General features: G+C 45.1%; 1 protein-coding gene across 4 annotated transcripts; it reads right to left on the bottom strand.

The window, feature by feature from the left end:
- Nucleotides 1–26: 26 nt before the first annotated feature.
- mrtfba (myocardin related transcription factor Ba) lies at nt 27–20,987 on the bottom strand. 4 transcript variants are annotated; one of them, XM_032575136.1, is made up of 17 exons: nt 20,819–20,987; nt 14,614–14,851; nt 10,378–10,443; nt 10,217–10,272; nt 8,336–8,411; nt 8,083–8,244; nt 7,832–8,013; nt 7,626–7,754; nt 6,669–6,919; nt 5,964–6,126; nt 4,018–4,820; nt 3,891–3,945; nt 2,697–2,807; nt 2,471–2,620; nt 2,294–2,377; nt 1,697–1,757; nt 27–1,315 (listed from the first exon to the last, which is right to left on the bottom strand). In XM_032575136.1, exons 2-17 carry the CDS (start codon nt 14,774–14,776, stop codon nt 867–869), a joined length of 2,961 nt encoding a protein of 986 aa, XP_032431027.1. In that variant the 5' UTR covers nt 14,777–14,851; nt 20,819–20,987; the 3' UTR covers nt 27–866. The 4 variants fall into 4 exon arrangements, with proteins under 4 accessions (XP_032431027.1, XP_032431025.1, XP_032431026.1 ...); XM_032575134.1 differs by having other exon boundaries at nt 2,294–2,380; XM_032575135.1 differs by lacking the exon at nt 3,891–3,945 and having other exon boundaries at nt 2,294–2,380; nt 2,697–2,810; nt 3,966–4,820.
- Between the last annotated feature and the right edge of the window lie 331 nt (nt 20,988–21,318).

Raw genomic sequence — 21,318 nt, forward strand, 5'->3', positions numbered from 1 at the left:
TTTTAAGCTTTTACATTTTTTGTTTGTTGTTTGATTTTATATTTCCTCTAATTCATATGAAACACTTACAGAAATGCTTGATAGAAAAACAATTGATCATATTGTCATTTCTTTTTATGCTTCCCTTTATTATGATTTGCTGTCATGATTTTTTCCCTCATAATTATTTTATTTTTCCACCAGAAAAATAAAAACTTTGAAATACTTCAGATTTCTGTTTTACTTGATCTTGACTTTTTAAACAGCCTGAAATCTTTGAGCTGCTGTAATAATCGGAGCCGTTGGAGACACGGCGGTGGCAGCATCATGCCACGGAGGTCAGAACCTGCTCACATCTGATCTGGAAAAACTTTTTCATCTAGAACTTTGATATGAGAGAAACCGACTGCAGCTGCAGAGGGTGTGAATACTTTGGCAGAAAATCACCTTACAGGCCACCGTAGCTTTGACTTTCTGTTGGTCGTCTCGCAACGAAGCAAACCGGGTCACCAGAACCTTCTCAGTCTCTGGTTTCTCATCAGGACGAAGAAGCTGCTGTTTTCGGGTCGGCGTCTTTAGGACTACATTCAGTTGGCGAGCGGACCCCTGTGTCTCCATGGCAACCAGGCGGCGTTCACATTGGTTTGTCCCGAGGGGAAGCGGCGCTTCTTTAGTGCATAGTTCTGATCCAGACGGACGAGAGGAGACGGGCGGTTGTGATGGGACCAAACTGAACCGGACCGGGTCGGAGAACCCAGAAGAACCCGGTGGCTCTGTCCGGGTCCAAACCGTATTTACAGGAACCTTCCTCCTCGTCTTCATTCGGTTCCAGTAGAATCCTGACTTCAGGAAGTTGAAGCCCGTTTGGGTCGGCGGTTCTGGTCGGGTCAGTCGAAGTGCAGCTGCATGTCATGCGGCTCCAGGAACTCGGCGGGGAACCCGGCGGGCCCCGGGGGGGCGGGGCCCTCCAGCCACTCCATGCCGTCCAGGTTCGGGTCGAACAGCGCCAGGCTCAGCGCTGACCCGGCCGGGTCAGAGAAGGACAGGTCCGTGGTATCCATGGGAACGAACGGGTCGGCCAGTTGGCTCCGCAGCTCCTCCATCAAGCCCCGGGTCCGCGGGTCCGACGCCGGCGCCGTCTCCGCCAGCGTCCGCTCCAAGAAGGCCTCCAGCTGGCCGTCCAGACCCGGCGGGTCCAGAACCGGCGGGCCCAGCTGGACCCGAGGCGGCGAGCGGGACAGCGCCGAGCCCACAGGAAGCGTAGTGATGCTCGCCGTCACCGGGTGAGTCTTACTCAGAGCGCCGGCGGCATCCTGATGCAGGAAGGGAGGGATTTCTGAGAGGAGAAGAAGAAGAAACGTCAACATGGAGACAATCAGATTATTACAATATTAATCAGATTACAATATTAATCAGATTATTAAAATCTTGTCTCCTCTCATAAAAGTTTATTTTTGATGAGTTTTATTTCTTGTAAACTGAAAGTTTGTCATGTTAATAAATTTTATCTCATGGTGCAAAAGTTTCCCGTTTTATTAATTTTTATATTTCACTATAACGTGAAATTTTCTCATTACAAAAATTATTTACCTGAATTTATGTCCAACTTCAGCTTCTAAACACTTTCATACCATCCAGGTTAAAGTTATGATTTTAAGTTAAGATGTTTAAAATCTACATTTTATATTCATTTATTTGGACATTTAAATTTCCTCACCTCCACTCTCCACCAGGATGTCGAACAAATCATCCATGTGCTGGCTGGTTGCCGTGGGAACCTGAAAAGAAACAACATTTATTCGTCCACCAGACTGGAATAAACCGGTGTTTGCTCCAGAACCGGAACCAAGGAAGCGGACCCAGAGAGGTCAGAACCGTTCTTCAGTCGCACCCAGTCTGGGTTTCTGTGCAGTAAAATTTTAGGCTGGCACAATAAAAAACATGAAAATGAATTAAAATAAATAAATGTCCCAACATGTTTATTCCCGTGTGAAGAAAGCGTCTTTCTCCGACCTGGACCTGGTCATCCGGGGGCCCGGGGCCCCTGCCGGCCCCCTCTTAGGGTCGCCCCTGGATAAAATGTAGCAAAGCCTAAAATCTCGAGAGTCCAGATGAGCCGTTGTCATGGTGACCAGCGGCCACTCAACTTTATGCTCAGCTACCCAGCGTTTACCAGATTCTCCTCATTGGCTGAGCAGAATCGGACCGGATCGGGTTCTGGAGGGACCGGATCATCACCAGCCGGGTCTCTGGGTACGTTACAAAACTGTAGTTTCAGATAACCGTCGTCCTTCAGAACCGGGTCGGACCTCACCTGGCCGGCGGCCTGCAGGCTGCGGCTCTGCTTCACGGCGTCTTCGTAGCGGGGCGGCTCCCTGGTCGGCTGCAGGACGAAGGTCTGCTGCGGGGGGAGAGGCAGAGGAAGGCCGGGCCGGATCAGAACCAGAACCAGCAGCGGCTCGGACCCAGCAGCGGGTCTGCGGGTTGGTACCTTGCTCAGTGGGCCGTTGGCCGCCTGGTGGTTGGGGGACGTGTGGGGAGACGCTCTGCTCTCTGGAGAACGCTGCAGGAAGCGCTGAGGGTTGGGCTCGGTCCGGTTCTGGTTCCCCAGAGCGGCCGGGCCGCTGCACAGCGTCAGAGTCTGGAGGAGAAGGTTCCATGAGAGACTGGTTCTAGTTCCATCACGGTTCTACTGGGCCGTAGCGGCTCAGACTGACCTGCAGAAGCGGCGGCTGCTGATTGGCTGAGACCTCCATGTTGGCGCTCTGCAGCTGAGGAAGAGGGTTCTGGACCAGACCCGGACCGGAGGACGGCGCCGGGAGGACCGGCTGACAAACACAGGACGTAACTTTACTCAAAACCAGAACCAGAACTTCTCCACATCTAGTTACTTTACATCTGGACAGTAAATATATTTATCACAATAAACACGTGATCAATATCAACAGATAATATTACTGATAGAACGTTCAATAGTTTCACTGATCCAGAACCGCACAGCATTCTGGGAGATGTATGCAGAGAAAAGCCTTTAGCCGTCAGCCTCTCATTGCTAGCTAAGCTAGCTCCAACTAACTGACTCGCTCTCTGGTTGCCTAGCGACACCCAAGCGCAGCAGTTTCAGGTTTCCCCTCTTTACCTCAAAACTAAAAAACTGAAAACTAAAAAACAGAGAAAACTAAATGTCAGGAAACCAGTTTGGCTGCATTTCAAATATTTAAAGGGAAACAATTATAAAAACATTCTTATTGGGAAATATTTATTTTAGATGTAAAACCCTAATACTGCAGGTTATTTAGTTTTTATAAATTTCAATAAACTATTGTCACAGGAATGTCGCCATGTTGTTCACACTGCAATGCATTCTGGGTAAACGACGTGTAATGGTCCAACTGCCTGGCTCCTCCAGCCAAACAGTGATGAGTAACATTATTAAGTCTTTTTAATCTGAACCGGAGCGAATCGAAACCGATCAGAACAATAAGAGGTGATGAGGAGGAGGAGCAAACGGAGGAGGAGGAAGAGTTGGCCGTACAGCTGCTGCTGCCTGAGTGAAACTGACACGTCAGAAAACTGGCTGGGTTCTACTGCTGCTTATTTCCTGGCTGACATAAAGATGCTGCTTGTTTTAAATAACTTTATTACAGAAAACGTTGAACACAAAACTACAAAAATGAGTTTGAAGTGTCTCATTTGATTTAAAGAGACAGCATCAAAACGAGTGGCTCTCAGGTCAGGGGTCAAAGTGGAGCCTGTGGAGCTAAAATAACCCGAAATTCAAACCGAAGCATCACAGTTCAGCTTTAACTAGACCACCAATGATGATTTAAATGTGAGAAAGAAGAATTTAATAACAGGATGCTTGTCCTTTAGGCGGCTTTAGGGCCGCTAACAAGCTACAGCATTCCTACCTGCAGACTGATGGCGCCGCTGTTCGGTAGCTGGATGGCGCCGCTGTTCGGTAGCTGGATGGCGCCGCTGTTCGCTAGCTGGATGGCGCCGCTGTTCGGTAGCTGGATGGCGCCGCTGTTCGGTAGCGAGACCGGGACGAAGATCTGGGTTGTGGTCTGGCCCGTTGCGGTCAGCAGCGCCTGCGGCTGACCCAGGACCCCGGCAGGGTGGCTGATGAAGAACTGCTGCAGGCCGGGGGCCGCGGGCTGGCCCTGGGGGGCCGGCGGGGGGCCGGCCCGGTTCTGGATTTGAGCGATGATCTGTGTTTGGGTCTGGAGCTGCACCGGCTTCCCGGCCGACAACGTCACGTCCTCCAGCTTCACCACCTGGGGGCTCAGGACGGCGGCGCCGGAGGAGCAGCTGGACAGAACCGGGCCCTCCATCTTCACGGCGCTGGAGCTCAGAACCGGGTCGGCCTGGCCCCTCTTCTCCACCTCCAGCTGCATCTTGAGCTCCTCCACCAGCCGCTGCTCCTGCACCAGCTTCCTCATCAGATCCTCGATCTGCCGCTGCTTCTCATGCAGCCGCCGGTCCCGCTCCTCCGGCCGGGGCGAACCGGAACCAGAACCCGGCTGGGCTTCGGCCTCAGACATGCTGACGTCCGGCAGCAGAGCGGCAGGGTCCAAGGGGATCGGCGAGTTAGGCGGGGTGGAGCACATCCTCTCCGGCGCCGCCTGCTGGACTGGAAGAACGACAGCAGGCGTGGAGGAGGAGGAGGAGGAGGAAGAGACCTCCATGGGCACGGAGGAGGCCGCGGTGGATGTGGGAACGCCGGGCGGAGCCAGCAGGGAGGAGTTTTCCTGGAACGGCTTCAGTCTCTCTATCAGGTCCGTTTTGGTTCCGGAAACCGGCAGACCGCGCAGCTTCAGCTCCAGCTTCAGCTCTGCCACCTGGAAACAGGCAGAAATATTCACACCCTGAAAACTTCACAGCTGCAGCAGCTCAGGTCAACGTTTACCGGATCACTGGTTATTGAGATAAAATATAATATTCTTGTTTTGAGTCCATTTTCTTGTTTATAATTCAAATCCGCCTGAAACTAATGAACTTTGTAAAGAACACTGGAAAACATAAGCAACCAAACTTACAGAGAAAACAGAAATAAAAAAACAAACTGAAAGCAGAAATAAAGTGGATTCTGAAGTTTATTAATCATCAGAATGGAAATTTTATAGCTCATTTTAATTTATCATTTAACAATTGAGTCATTGTTTATTGCAACAGATTAAGAGGAGCTGAAATGTGAAGAAAATAATTCACTGAATAAAATCTGAAAAGTTTACTTGTGAGGTTTTCCTCTCTGAACATTCTTCACTGTAAAACAACTTAAACTCAGTTTTCAACTCTAAACTATAAATAAGTTTTTTTAATGTACTAGCTTAGACTACACAGTTTATACACCATTAAAGATTTTATTGCATTTTTATTCCTGACAGGAACCTTTGTCTTCATACGTTGCTGGTACGTCCTTAAATCCGACGCACAGCTACATCTGCTAACAACAGAGATGGAAGCTGCTTCTCTGGTCCATCTGGGGTTAATTTCTGACTCTAAATGATCTGATTGGACAATGGATAAGAGCTCTGTAGTGTTCACATTGTGCTAACAGCAGTTAGCCTAGCACTGAAGCTTTGCTAGCCTAAAATAGCATCTGGATGCTAACATGTAGCAGCTAATGCTAATGTTAGCATCCACAGTCCAGAAATATCTCTGATGTTCAGATCTGATATTTATTCAATAATGTAGCAGAAAAATGGCTTTGAATTGAAAATGTTGCTTATTTTTGTCTCTAGTTTTTGACTAAAATACAATTAATTACAGACCTAAAATGAACTGGATTAAAAATTTTAACTGATTCCCAACAGTATTTTAATCTAAACCATCCCATAATATCTCTGGTTGAATGTTTGTTCATTCAACATTTGCTTCACAGTTCAGCTCCACTTTGTTTAAATAAATCATTTTGTGTCTAATGTGAGTAAATCTGGTAGAAACTAGAAGAGGGATGAATATTTCTGCAGGTGTGTGGATACCTTCATCTCGTCCAGGTTGGCTGGCAGGACTCCTGGCTTGCGATTGGCCAGCAGGTTGTTGGGTCTTAGCGGCGCGGGCGGCGCCGGGGGGCCGGTGGGCAGAGACATTACGATGGAGGCGGGGCGGGCGCCGATGCCGCTGCTCTGACTCTCCGCCGCCGGCCTGCAGCAGGACAGCAAGAGGAGATTTTTTATTATTTAAGAAGCTAGATACGCACACCTGCAGCCATTACCACGCATCAAATCAATAATTATTAAATATTGCTGAAGGTGCTAGTTTTTACTAGCACCTTAGTAAAAGGTGCTAGTTTTTACTAAGACTATGGTCTTTTTCTCTAAGACTTTAGTCTTAGAGAAAACATAAGACTGTTCTGAACATCTGGCAGAGATCTTAACATTTTTTAATTCATTTCTAATCCAATTTCTGTAAAATGTGGCTTAAACTGTTATTTTGTTCCTGTATGTAAACCGACAAACAGTTACACAACATCAGCTCAAACAAAAATGTTTGAATTGTAAGATAAAGTAAAATATATTTACAGTGACATAAAATAAACAGAAAAATATTTTCAGTTCTGCAGTTTTTAAGATCAACCTGTCCACAGTGGTGGTTTATTGATTAGCTAATTTAATCAATCAAATTAAATTTGATTGAATCAGAGAGACGGTGTGTGTGTGTGTGTGTGTGTGTGTGTGGTCCCCTACTTGAGCGGCGCTGGCAGGATGGTCTGGTAGTTGTAGTGCTGCTGCTGCTGCTGACTGAGGATCTGCAGCTGCAGGAAGAGCTGCTGCTGCTGCAGCAGGCGGGCGTACGACGAGTCCATGGGCGGCTCACCGGCGTCCTGCTTCTGGTCCGGCGGGACGTACTGGTGGTACTTCAGTTTCTTCACACGTGACTTGGCCTCTTTGCCCTTCTTGCTGCGGCTTTTCTCAGACAGACTTTTCTGTTGGCTTTGCTGGAATTTTATCAGAAAAAAACCTGAATAAACTGACATGCAACAGGATTCACACAAAACGTTCCTAAAGTGTTGAAAATAATAATGATAATAATAATATATTGTACAAGGCAGTGCAATAACAATGTTATTTAATAAAAAGTCAAAAGAGTTGAACAGCGAACACAGCAGACTATCGCCATGACGACGCTGTGCTGCTCCGTCACATTCAATCCTATAAAAACAAACTGAAGTTTACGACGAGTTCACTGTAAAACACAAAACTACACCAGGTATTTGTCTAAATATATATATAAAATAAAACTAATTTAAGTAACTTTTCAGAAAGATACCAGAGCTTTTTAGAGTCAATACTTAATTAGTATTGATTTTTTTTTTAAAGTATTAGTTTCATTGACAGATTATTCCCTTCATATAGGTGAAATAATCTGTCAATGAAATTAAATTTTTATCAACATTCCAAGAATTATTGACTGAAAATAACCTTTATATCTTACTGAAACATTACTTGTGAGTAGGTTTTGTGTTATTTTTAGTGTAATAAGATATTTTCATCAGAAACTAGACAACAACACCTGGTAGGGTTTTGTGTTTTTACAGTGAGCTCATCATAAGTCATATTTAAAATCTTTGCAGTGATCTGATTGGCTGTCCTCGCTCCAGGTGTGTTTGTTTTGCTTCAGGGGAGCCGGAGCGTCGTTCTCACCTTGACCAGAGTCGGACCCGGTTTGGAAGCAGCCGGTGCGGCGGTGGGCGGGGCATGCTGGACAGGTGGACAGGTGAGAGGCTGCTCATTGGCTGAGGGCGACTTTGGGAAGTTTGCGCTTGGAAGAGGCTGAAGCAGCAGAAAAAGAGTTAAAATAAACATGAGTAAATCCACCTGAAACCAGCGGGAGGCGCTCCGACTCTTACCTGCAGCATGGCGATGGCAGGCAGTACTGCGGGCGCCGGGCATGGGGGCGGGGTTTCCGGGACTCTGCTCTCTCCAGGTGAGGGGGCGGAGCCCTGAGACTCCTGGCTGGCCGGTTGCTCCGGAGACACGGCGTCGTAGCAACCGTCCTCCTCCAGAACCTTGGGGTAGTTGACCTGGCCCACTGCGGGTCAGCAGCAGAGCCGTCAGTTTGGGCCGCGCCCAGTGGGGCATCCCGGCGGCGGCGGCTCACCTATGATGGCCTCCTTGAGGCTGGACGCCACCGGCAGGATGTTCTTCTCCACCAGCTCCATGGGGCCGGGCCGCTGGGCGATCTTCTCGTTCAGGTTGTCGGCCAGCCGCGCCCGCTTCAGCTTCATCTGGGTCGCCTGCAGCGACGGCTCCGCCCCCGTCTCTGCAGGGGGAGGAGCCAAAACGTCACGCACTCAGAAAAACAGAAACAGCAACGCAGACTTTAACTAAACAAAGATGGAGGACAGCAGCACCTTGCAGGATGTGCATCCGGACCAACTCGGCGCGCTCCGGCCGGCTGCGGATCTTATGCTTCAGGAAGTTCTCCGTCTGAAAACAAGCCGGGATGTCAGCAAACGATTCACCTGATTCATCTATTACTGGAATAATTTATAATCGACTTTTAACTGGAGCATAAAGAGGCTAAAACAGCTGAAAGAACAAATGAAGCCAAAACTGAACAGAGAAATATAAACGTTTAAGATAAAAATCTATAAATTTGTTCCACCAGAACTCCTGAAGTTCAGCTTCAGCTTCACATTCTGGAAAATCTCCTATTAATCACCTTTAGCCATTCAATTATCAATCAATCAATCAAATTTTATTTTTATAGCACATTTCAGCAGCAAGGCATTTCAAAGTGCTTTACATCATTACAAACACAGAAACACAAAGCAATATAGAATCAATAATCAAAACGCAGCATTAAGTCAAGTTCCATCAATAAATTTGTAATTGATTACATTTCAAATACAATCCTAAACAGGTGGGTTTTTAGTTGAGATTTAAAAGAAGTCAGTGTTTCAGCTGTTTTACAGTTTTCTGGAAGTTTGTTCCAAATTTGTGGTGCATAGATGCTGAAAGCTGCTTCTCCTCGTTTGGTTCTGGTTCTGGGGATGCAGAGCAGAACCAGAACCAGAACCTGAGAGGTCTGGAAGGTTGATACAACAACAGCAGATCTTTAATGTATTGTGGTGCTAAGCCGTTCAGTGATTTATAAACTAACATCAGGATTTTAAAGTCTATTCTTTGAGCTACAGGGAGCCAGTGGAGGGACTTTAAAACTGGTGTTATGTGCTCTATCTTCCTGGTTTTAGTCAGAACGCCAGCAGCAGCATTCTGGATCAGCTGCAGCTGTTTGATTGATTTGTTGGACAGACCTGTGAAGACGCTGTTGCAATAATCAATACGACTGAAGATGAACGCATGGATGAGTTTCTCTAGATCTGGCTGAGACATTAGTCCTTTAATCCTGGAAATGTTCTTCAGGTGATAGAAGGCCGACTTTGTAACTGTCTTTATGTGGCTCTGGAGGTTCAGGTCAGAGTCCATCACTACTCCCAGGTTTCTGGCTGATCGCTGGTTTTCAGTTGTAATAATTGAAGCTGTGCATTGACTCTAGATCTATAACTCTAGATCTATAGCTCTAGATCTATAGCTCTAGATCGTTCTTCTTTAGGTCCAAAAATAATAACTTCAGTTTTGTTTCTGTTCAGCTGGAGAAAGTTTTGGCACATCCACACATTTATCTGTTCTAAGCATCTGTTCAGTGATTGGATGGGATTATTAATCAATAATAATCTCCAGATCAGTTCTGCTCTGAATGCCGGGGAATCCTTCGCTTCAAACTTTATTACATTTTAGCCAAGAAATGTTTTTTATTCCAAATAAAGGAATTGATTTATTATTTACATATTTTAATCTATTTCTAATATTGTATAAAAAGACTCAAGTGGTTAAATGGCCCCATTAATCATCACAATAATTGATTACTAACAATATTAGACAAACTTATGAGCTCAGCTTTAATAAATTAGTAAAATCTCTAATAAAAGATGCAGATCTTCAGAACTTCTGCTGATTGAGGTTTTCTTCAAAATGCATCTAAATCACACAAACAACTTCAAACTAATACTATTATCAATAATGACCAATAATTTATCTCCATCCTTTTCAGACATGAAAATAAAACCAGAATTCCCCTAAAGAGATTTTATTATCTCAATAATAAAATGTCTGACGCTTTCTATCAGCGGCGGCCATATTGGATAGTGAACTCAGAGTTTCCATGGTTTCGTTCTGAGCAGAACTCTGAAGCGTTCAGCGTTCAGGAGGCGGTGTGGACTTTTCCTCACCCTGGCTCGCTCCAGGCTGCGGATCTGGCCGTGGAACGCTGCTGGACTCTTCAGAGCTGCGACACAAACACAGAGTTCAGTTCTCCTCGTCGTCCTGCGGCAGCCGGCCTGGAAGACGTTTACCGACTCGGACCTGAGCGGGCGGCGGCGGCGTTACTCACGCGGCATGATGCCCTGGTCCACCAGCTGCTCCCGGGTCCGCCGCTGCTGCAGCCGCAGCTGCAGGACTGCAGGGAGACAGAGACGCATCATGAAGCAGCAGCCGCAGAGCGACACGGTTAACAGGAAGCTGGCGCTCAGGGCCAGAGCAAATGGTAACCATGGAAACGCATCACTGCAGGCCGGACGCCGCTCTGACCTTACCAGAGGTCAGCCGAGAGCCGCTTAGAGGTCATAAACCAGGGGTGTTCAAAGCGCGGCCCGGGGGCCGTCTGCGGCCCTTCAAATGATTCTGGGCGGTCCTTAATCAGAACCCAACAATAATCTAAACTTGGTTTGGAAGTTCAGGCAGAAAATACTGATTTAAAATCAATGTTTCAAAACAAACAAAAAACAGACAAGATATTAAAATAAAAAATGTAAGGTGAAACAAAACTAATTCATAAAAACAACCAGTTTTACTAAAATAGAGACTTGGGCATTCCCAGTTAATAAAGTTTTTAAAATAGGGGCGCTGTGGTGCTGCGGGGTTCAGGCCTCAGTCCTCCACGCCGCCGCAGGTTCGATTCCCGGCCTGGCGACCTTTAGCCCCGTGTCTCCCTGTTCTTTCTTTACCTCCTTTCCTGTCAATTCACTATCAAATAAAGGCCACCAGAGCCAATAAAACCATAAAACCAACGTTTTCAAAATAAAGCAGGAGTGACACGAAAAGAAAACGTAGAGAAACATCAACCTGAAAAGAAACAGAACCGCGACAAGGAAACAGGCCGCACAGCTCAGCTCACACATTAACACAGGGCCTAGTCAAAGTATGCAGGGCAACGTTTTCCCAACAGACTTCCTGTCGACAGAAATGTTCTGCTGCTCGGCTCCACAAACACATCGTGACCTTTGACCCAGGAGAGAGGGATGACCTCACAGATCTGGAATGACAAACAACGTCTGGCACAAACTTGGAAAAACACGAGCAACAGAGGGGAACGGGGGGCAACAGAGGGGCAACGGGGGGAACAGGAGGGGCAACAGGGGGGCAACAGAGGGGCAACGGGGCCCTCTGTTGCAACAGGGGGGCAACAGAGGGGCAACGGGGGGAACAGGAGGGGCAACAGAGGGGCAACAGAGGGGCAACGGGGCCCTCTGTTGCAACGAGGGGGCAACAGAGGGGCAATGGGGGGAACAGGAGGGGCAACAGAGGGGCAATGGGGGATCAACAAGGGGGGCAACAGGGGGAGGTCACAGGGGGGCAATGGAAAATGTTATAATGTTCTCCTCAGTCCTCCTGGTTGTCTGCATAGTCTCATCATGAGACTGGTCAAGCTGCTCTCACATTGACCTCTGCAGTGTCATATAACAGCAGGAGCTCCTCGATCCTGGAGACCATCGAAATGTTTCTTCCCAACCCAGAACTTATCTGCCCCTTTAGCACCAAAGAACAACCCCCTGTCCTTAACCACAGACGAATGGCCAGACCATCTGTGTTGGGCTACAGAATCCCTGGTTCATCTCAATCAGGGATTCACACCTGTAGTCCAATCAAGTCTCTCTTCTCTGACCAGAACCTATAAAAGGAACCGGATCCACTGTTGGTCAGAGCAGACAGACGGACTCCTTTCACTCTGTGTTTCTGTTCTCACCTTGCAACGTTTTAATACATTTCTTATTTCTTCTCATCCAGACTCTTGTTAAAGTCATTTCTGCCATGACAGGGGCAACTGAGGGGCAACGGAGAGGTACCGGCACAGTAACTCGACTTCAGGAGGAACAGCCGTCTGTCCACAGACTTATCTGCTGGGATTTCCTGTGTTTGGTGCCCCTCCCCACCCTGTTGCTGCTTCATCCTGACTCCACGCTGAAGGCGCAGCGATGCAAACGGCACTGCAGCCGCCAGAGACAGAAACTCTCCTCACGTGGTTCAAACCTGCTGACTCAATGACCAGAGACTTTAAATCAACACTAAAAACATCTAAACGACCAGAATGAAAATATGGTGGAAGAATGGAGGGATCCTACAATTAAAAATGTTAATCAAGTCCCACCACTATTACTTTGACTTTTCCTCCAATCAGCACATACTTAGCATCAGGTTGCTGTGAGAATGTGAGACTTTGAGCTGCTTCCTTTCACTGCTGCAATGTCCAATAAAACCACTGACAGGCAGAAACATCCTGATCTGGTGGATCAGAAACCAAGAACTGGAGCAGAAATTACATCCACTAGTTAAAATGTTTTTTTCTTTAACTGGTTTTATTTGTCTGAAGTGATTTCCTCCACATGTGATGAATGCCAGGCAGACTGGCTCTCCTCAGAGTGCTTTTAAATCTCTGGGTAGGTTGCCTGTCTGCTAGGTCTCTCTGCTGCCTCTCAGCACACCATTTCTCCTGACTTCCTAATACTGTTGCGCTCTCTCTGTCGTTCAGCTAAATTAATCACTTCTGCTGTTTCTCAGCCGCAGGCTGTCGTTCTTTCCTTTACATTTTTTCTTTCTACATATTTTTCAGCTACAGTCATGAAAATTAATGCGACCACAGCGAGCCACACGGTCCAACGCAATTTAAAAGAAAAGCTGCTTTTTTTTTTAAACACAGAGATGATGGCTTCAGATTTAGGAGGCCAAAGACTCGGCAGCATGAGCGCATGATACCGTTTGCTATTTTTAAACACATTACAACTGATCTGCTAAAACACAAACCCTTACCAGACATTTCTGTTTTTAAAGGTTCTGTTGGCCTTTATCTGGAGGTAGTTCTACAGGAAACAGGGTAATGAGAGGAGGAAGACATGCAGCAAATGTCGCCAGGCCGGGAATCGAACCTGTGACCACGGTCACAAGGACTAAGGCCTCAATACGTGTTTCATGCTTTTCCCTTGCACCACCATGGCGCCACTGTTTCTGTTTCTACTGCAAACATCTTAGTGCACTAGAAATAAGACTTTAACTTTACAGTAAAATACAGGAGCTTGTTTTGAGTCAGTAAATCCTTAATAGTGATAAAAGAGCAGATTATTTCACTTATAAGGAGAAAATGTTATAAGTGAAAAATAATCAGTGTAATTAGAAGTTTTAAAATCAATATTAAGGAATTATTAAGATAATTTATAAGTCTCCTGTAGGAGAAATCAGTCTAGGAAGCAGGAGCAAAAACGACAGAACAACAATAAGAACAGGACAAATAGCCATAAATAAAAACATAAAAATACATAAAAACACAAACACAACCATTTCCATTCACATACAATCCATCCTCTTCATGCTGCTCTTCATCATCTGGGCCTCCTGACTGAAAACTGAAGACAAGATCTTGTAACTTGTTGAAAAGTTTCCTGTAAGTTAGTTTTGTCTTATTCTAAGTGTGTTAAGGTGCTTGTGTTAAAAATGAGGCAGATATTTGGTTTTGTGTTTTTGCAGTGAAGGATCCAGAACAAACATTACAGATCAGACATGAAACACAGAGAAGGACAGAAAGTTCCGATCCAGAAGCTGCACTGCAAATTTTAATCTCTATGAAAATAAATAATCTGACAGGACGGTTTGAGTGGAGCTCGGTCCGACCTGCGGCGGTTTTTAACGGGACGATCCCTCAGCGGGAGAAACGCTCCACCAGTCAAACTAACACAGGAGACCGAGTCCAGCGCCGCTGGTTTCCATGGTTTCAGGAGGATTTATTGAGAGTCATCATTTCTGCTGACAGCAGCAGAGGAGCCGCCAACATGGCGACACATCAGCACCTGCGTGGCCGCCGCCGCCGCAGAGAGGGGCTCTGCTGGGAAACTACCACTCACACTTTCCACTGGTGGGACGCTGCCAGTCTGCCTCGGAGAACTGGGAGAACTGGGATTAAACTGGCCAATCAGATCGAGGCGCGCCGTAATGACCCGGATCTCTGCCGGCCATCTGAGCCCTGATCAGAACCAGACGGGTTAAACACTGGAGGAGTCTGGCAAGGCTAATGATGATGATGATGGCCTTGTATAAAGCCAAGATGGCTGCTGGAGGAGACGTTAGGTCAACATGCAGCCGATCGTTTTCATAAATAATAATAATATTTTAGAAGAATAAACTCTGGATCAGTTTCAGAAACGTTTTTATCTAAATAAACCCAAACGACATTCTTTTTTTCAACTTTTTTCTCGCAATATTATGACTTTATTCTCGACGTTGCTGCAGCATCATCGTCGCTGCTGCAGCAGCATCATTGTTGCTGCGGCAGCGGCGGCGCTGCAGCAGAGCGTGCTCTCACCGTTCTTGCGCTCGTTGAGCGGCGGCAGGTTCTGCGTGGGCTGCAGCGACAGCTCCTCCATCTCGTGGGTCACCGCCTCGCTCTGTGGGCTCGGCACAAGCAGGCTGGATATCCCACAATCCCCCTCTGCTGCGAGCTTCTGCCGGGACGCCCAGGGCTCCATCCTGCCTCAGGAGGGGGGCGGCCGGGGAGAGCGAGAGAGAGCGGTCTGGGTCTCCGGCCCTTTAAGCAAGGCAGCCTGCAGGGAGAAGACATGTCAACAGGAAGTAGAAACTGTGTTTGGAGAGAAGCAGCTTGATGTTCCTGTTTTCCTCAAAGCTGCAGTAACTTTTATAAAAAACATTTTTTACACATTTATTAAATCTGACTCCATGTTGTTACGGTTTAATATGAAACAGATCTCTGAGAAGCTGCTGCCTGTAGGAATGAACCAAAAACAACCAATCAGAGCCAGGGGCTTGGTTTAGCACATGACATCACTAAGCCCCGCCCCCTGGCTCTGATTGGCTCAGGACAAACTTTCCAGTTTAGATTTAGGTGACAAAGGTTGGTGGATTAAATGAAACTCAGAAGATCTGATTTTATTTTTAGTGACCAAGTTGATAAAGTTTATCATTCAGTCCCATGTTTTTAGTTTGTATATTTTCATTTATTTATTTGTTTTTTCTTTTGCATTATTCTATTGTTTGCTCTGATCTTTGTAATCTTTCCAGGGGAAATAAAGTTAAAATTATTGTTTTATTTATCATAACGCACAGGTCTTCATATCTTTTCTTAAGTATTGAAATTATAATGTTGTGACTAAATGTTTTGTTAAATTTATCTCATTGGGAATCGATAGGCCTGTGGCGATAAACAATAAATCAATTAATCGCACGATAAATTAAAACTATCGACGTCATTTTAATTATCGGCATTATCGTCTCTTCCGGCCTTTTCCTCTTTCTGTTGATGACACCGAATGAAAAAGGCTCAACTCCGGTTCTCTCCACTGACCTTCCCTTCCTCATTTCCTCAGTGTAAAGCTCATCGCACACTACACGATCTTAGAGCTGTCGGCCGATTGTCGGCCCATTTTCAAAACCTGACAGACCCACATTAGCCGACAGAAATCCTAGGTATAACGGTTCGATCGGGTTCGGTCCTGCCCTGTGGTGTCCAACAATGGGCACAAAATAATGGCTACAAGTCCAGTGAACTAATTTTAAAACCAGGCATTAATCAATGTTTTACTACAATCTACCTGCAATGCATGTGGCTAGTGTCAGCGTAAAGTCCTGACTGAATGAAAATCATTAGAACCTATTTACGTCACGTTAACGAAGAACAGCTGAAAAGTTACCGGGTTTATCAACTGCGGTAGCAATTTCGCTCCAACTCCTCCTCTTGTCATTTCTATATTCTTTGCATGTTGAATAAACATTAATGTTGTTTCCACATATCATCTCCAATGTCCGCTGGACTTCGGGTTGCGCCGTGTCAGCTGTTTGGGATTCCCCTCCGTAATTTCCCCTCAGAAAACACTGAGGAGAATCCTCGCTTTCTGATTGGCTGCCTGTCGCATTCAACAGGCTGCGTTAAGATCCCAGTCTGGGAAAAACCCTGATTTAGATCGAAGCGGCAACGACGATCTACCGTAACACACCACACAATCTTAGAAAGATCAACGTGCTAAGATTGTTGTAAGGGGAAAATGGGAGCAAAAAATCATGTAGTGTGAACTATTGCATCAGGTAGTCGATGTGCCCATCTTCTCTATTTAAATCTAATTACTGAAGGGCAACATAATATACAGACTTCATAATCTGCACTCTTTTGGTTGAATGCAGTATTTATTTCCACTGTGGCTTTATGTTGTTTAGTTTTTTTTCAAGTGAGTTTTTTGTTAATGGAGACTGAGAATCCATTTTATTTTTGTTTTTGGTTGTTTTGTTTATTTTGTTTATCAGTTCCAGTGTTAAATGTTCTTTTGAAAATAAAGTGTATCTATCTGTGGCAGGAAATCGCCTGCATTATTACATCATTTCCATTAAATCAGTGTAAAAAGGTCTTCAAACAATATTATCGTTTATCGCAATAATTTTTGAGACAATTAATCGTTCAGCAAAATTTGCTATCGTGACAGGCCTAGGAATCGATAAAGATAAACTAAAAAAGAAAGTAAATGTTAGAGTCAAAGGCATAAGGAAGGAAGTTAAAGGTGTGAAAACAGGAAGCGGGAGGAGGAGCCACAAATAACCTGAAATATTTGGAGAATAATCGTTTGTTTCTCAGCAGCAGACAATGACATCATGATGACAACGGAAACTTTAAGAATAGAAACGGGTCAAGTTTCTTCCTGCCTCTGGCTGCAGAAACAGGAAGACGAACAATCAGCCAAAGATTAAAACAAACTCACTCTGATTCAGATGAGCAGCTTTCCTGGACGGAAAACAAACCGGAAAAGTCAAACACTAGAAGAAGAAAACTGATCAAACTGAGCGCTCAGCTTCCATCAGGCGGCGACAGCATCGCCCTAAAGAGGCCCGCTGAGCGGCCAGTCAGGAATATTCAAATGAAATGCTGCTGCTGCTACAGGCGTTGAAGACGAGCAGGGAACAAAAGCCATGATGATGATGACGATGATGATGAAGCAGCACCGGGCTTCACCCGGCCTGGAAGCGCCGGGTGAAGCCAGTGAACACACAGAGCTGCAGCAGGGGCTGATGGGAAAGCTTCAATCAGCAGACAGCTGGCTCAATCTAATGAGCATAACGGCTAAAAATTCAGTTAATGTTGGAAAAATAAAAGTTTAGGTTAAAGCTACGATCACTCGCAGGAAAACGAGACTCAAATCCGACTTTTCACCCAAAACAAAAACCCTGAGCTGAGCTGACGGTTTTCATCACACTGTTACTCAACGGCAGTGTCTTCAGTCAGAGGCTTCTGCAGCGCCGCTGCAGCACTGACCTCTACAGGACACCGCCTCTTCGTGATGGGCGTTACGGTTAATTTACTAGTATTTAGTATTAAGTATTTTTGAGCTGAACAGCTTGCAGTAAATATTTTATGTTCAAACCATTTCCAACTTTTAATTTTTTGGTGGTTTTTATAAATTTGATCCACTAATCATTAATGTTTTAGTCATTAATCTGAAGTGGGTCTGACCCGCCCCCCTCTGGAACCTGGACCGGTTCCAGAGGGGGCCCGGGTCCGGGTCCACAGGTCTGTATTCAAACCACTGATTCATATCTGGTTCAATAATAACATCCAAACTCCAGTGAGCAGGATTCATAATCATTCATAATCATTGTTTCAGTCATGTTGGGAGCATCAACATAAGATGGTTTAACTGGATGAACTGGTCCAATCACATTAGCTTCTCCTCTCATCCATTCATAACGTTCTGATTACCTGAAACCACACAGGAAAAACATGCTTTTATTTTAGAACTGGATCTTCTGCTAAAGGAAATAAAACATTTATTTTGAAAGGAATAAAATGTGTCTATTTAAGCTGGTCAAACTTAAGAAAGAAATGACTCCATGATATTTGGGTTAACTGGCAAATTTGGAGAAAATGACGTTCAATGATCAGATGAGAAGAATTTCACAAGAAAAGCAAAAGGAGGGAAAGAAATGAAGGGAGAGATCGGCAGCCATGTTGGATGGATGAATGTCAGCAGGCTGAGTGGAGGAGAGCGAGGAGGAGAAGGAGAGCTGGGATCCAGATGGCAGCGCAACGTGTTTATCTGACATCATCACCGCTCCCTGAACGCCACGCGCCCCGGCTTCATCTCAGACACAAATCAGCAGCAGCAGAAGAAGAAGAATGATGCCTCAATGAGCTCACACCTGTAGGGAAGGTTCAGGTAACCAGCCGACACGGTTCAGCGTTCCTTCACCTTGAGTGTGTTTGATGTTTCAGAGCAAAGCCTGAGGCCACGCCCACACCGCCCAGGGCGACGCCCACACCACCATCAATCATCATCAGAGACGGTCATAAATCTACATCACCTGATCTGATCAACGTCACAAAAACAGAGAAGATGTGACTGATTGATTATTACTTTACTCATTGATCGCCACATTCTGCAGAATTGTTGCTTAAGCTTCATTTATGCTAATTAAAAATGAAAATAAGTTAAAAATCCAATTCTTTTTTAAAAATGAGAAATTCAATATTTTATTTATTTTGATTCAATATCAGCATTCCTTTAATGAATGATGAATCTGCAACTAAAAAATTATTCTAACATGAGAAAAACTGATCATCCATACAGAGCAGAGCTGATCAGTTATTGATTAACTGATCAATAACTGGATGAAAAGTGATTAATATGAGATTATTTTACAGAAGTTGAACCAGGAGAAGCTAAAACTGAACTAGAGGAGAACAGATTTACAGATAAATTATTTTTTCACCTTAAATTCTAAATGTTTGTATTTTTTGTAAAGTTTTGGCTTCATTTCTGCTCGGAATAATTTTCAGATGCTCAATACTAAAGTTAATGATTAATGGATTACTGAAGTAGTTTTATTTTTACTCGGTTATTGTTTCGTTTCATTTGCAGCTGTCCAGTCAAATCTTTGAGGGAGTTCAAGATTAGGGTGATGGTGCGGAGTCCTGCAGAAAGATGCAGGTCAGTGATGGTTTCTGATGATGACTGAGCAGTTTCATTATTTTAAATGTTTATCAGCATTTCTGAATAAAAACAAATGATTCATTTTTAGAAGTAGAAATCCTCTGAAGGGTTTCTGACCACTGGACAGATGCTAAGTCTCATTTCCTGTCAGAAACAGGAAATGTAAATAGAAATCTGAATATTTGGATCCTGACTGTGTATGTAAAGCGTTGGAATTAGAGCTGAACAAGGTCGTAATTTAGCTCAGGGTGTGTCTGGTTCCTCTCCAAAGGCCTAATCAAAGCTCGCACTAGTCCAGCAAAACGAAAGAGGTTTCAGATCCGCCACAAAAACAAAAATCCCTGAAAATTAATCTCAGATGGAGAAACAGAAAACTGGGCTCCATGGCAACAACAGACCAATATTTCATAATAATGACTTCAACAAAGAGCGGGTTCAAAACGAGGAAATGAGAGCAATAACAGACAGGCGTCTCCACAACAGCAACACAGGGAAGGAGGTCAAAGGTCAGCAAACAGGCCTGGATGAGAGGAATGCCAGAGATAAAGACCCAGAAAGAAAGAATCAACAAACCGCCGACACGTCCAGATTAATAATCACTCAGAAATAAAAACGCACGGCATGTGAAGAGGAAGAACGTTCAAATCTGTGGATTTAAATAATCTATCATCTGTGAGACAGGAGAACAGCTCTGGAGATGCTGAGCTGATCACAGGAAGCAGAGATGAAGCAGAAATGTCCTACTTAAAGCTCAGACTGAATCTTTATCTGGTAGAAAATCACAGTTCAAACTGAGAGACACTAAAACGGAAAAATACATTTAAATTTTATTCATATTATTAAAAATCTGGCCTTTTCCAGGAGAAGCAAGGCATCTCAGCTCATTGCCTCAGAAACAGCCTTCAGTGTGGAAGTTTAAGCCGAGGAACGCTAGCTGTTAGCATCATCAGTGATGGGAGAAACAGGATGATTTGGACGCGAGTTGCCTGTTTGTTCAGGCTGACCTACAACTAGACTTTAATATTTACACTTTCTGAGGCTTTGTATTAATTTTATCCAGATATTTAAAAAGATAATACCGCATGATGTCACTTCCTGCCTGATACATTAAAGCGCATTTTATCATTTACCTGGAGCACACTGAAGACTGCTTCATATGAGGAGGAGGAACTTTTTCACACAACCTGTTAGCTTAGCATACAGTCCAAACCTCTGGAGAACAAACCAGCCACCTGACAACCAGGTGAGGTTTCTCTGAGCTGAGTGACATCACCGTGGGACCGCTGGTGGGAGTGGGATAAGCTAGCACTGACTAGCTACTTTAAACCTGACAGGTGAGACTCAAACCGCCAGGTGTCAAAGGTAAAGCGGCGACTGTCATTTCCAGGAAAACGTCCCACGGTAGTGAGCCCACTCTCCCACGCGCCCCCGGGTAGTTTCTCCCCACGCTCGCCTCCTGTCGCGCAGTGTCACATCCCGACCCGTTCCCTAACAACAACCTCCTCTGGTTAGCTCCAGTTAGCTCACTCAGGCTAGCAGGCTAAAAACAAGCCAGAACCGGCCCGGCTAGTGGGCTCCTACCGAACTCTGTCGACTCGAAAGCAGAACCCATCCGAGCCGTGGATCAGGACATGTCCATCGGGCTGGAGAAGATTTTTCTTTTCCTGCCTTCTCAATACGAGGCTGAAGTTTATTTCGCGGAGTAAAATGGCTGCGCCTCGTCTGGCTCCGGGATGCAGTGACGTCAAGACGTTGGAGGGGGGCGAAGAGGGCGTGGCCTCCTCGTATGGATTCAAAGCCCGCAGGGATTCACACACTTAAGAAAATAAAACTAAGGTTATTTAAACACACGGTTCGGCAAAAGAAGAATTAAAGACAATTCTAAACTGAATTTACAAAACTTCATAATCAGATTTAACTAAAATACAGGCGCGGTCGTAATTAGACCGGAGCAAAAATGCAAATGTTGCTTTTTGTAAAAGCTGTTTTACTTCAACATATTTTTAAACAAGCAAAACCAAAAAGTAACCATCCAAGAAATGATGGAGTAAAAAGTATTTGATAAAAAGGCAAATCAAGTA

Source organism: Xiphophorus hellerii, chromosome 10 (assembly GCF_003331165.1).
Source record: "Xiphophorus hellerii strain 12219 chromosome 10, Xiphophorus_hellerii-4.1, whole genome shotgun sequence".
Classification (NCBI taxonomy): Eukaryota; Metazoa; Chordata; class Actinopteri; order Cyprinodontiformes; family Poeciliidae; genus Xiphophorus; species Xiphophorus hellerii.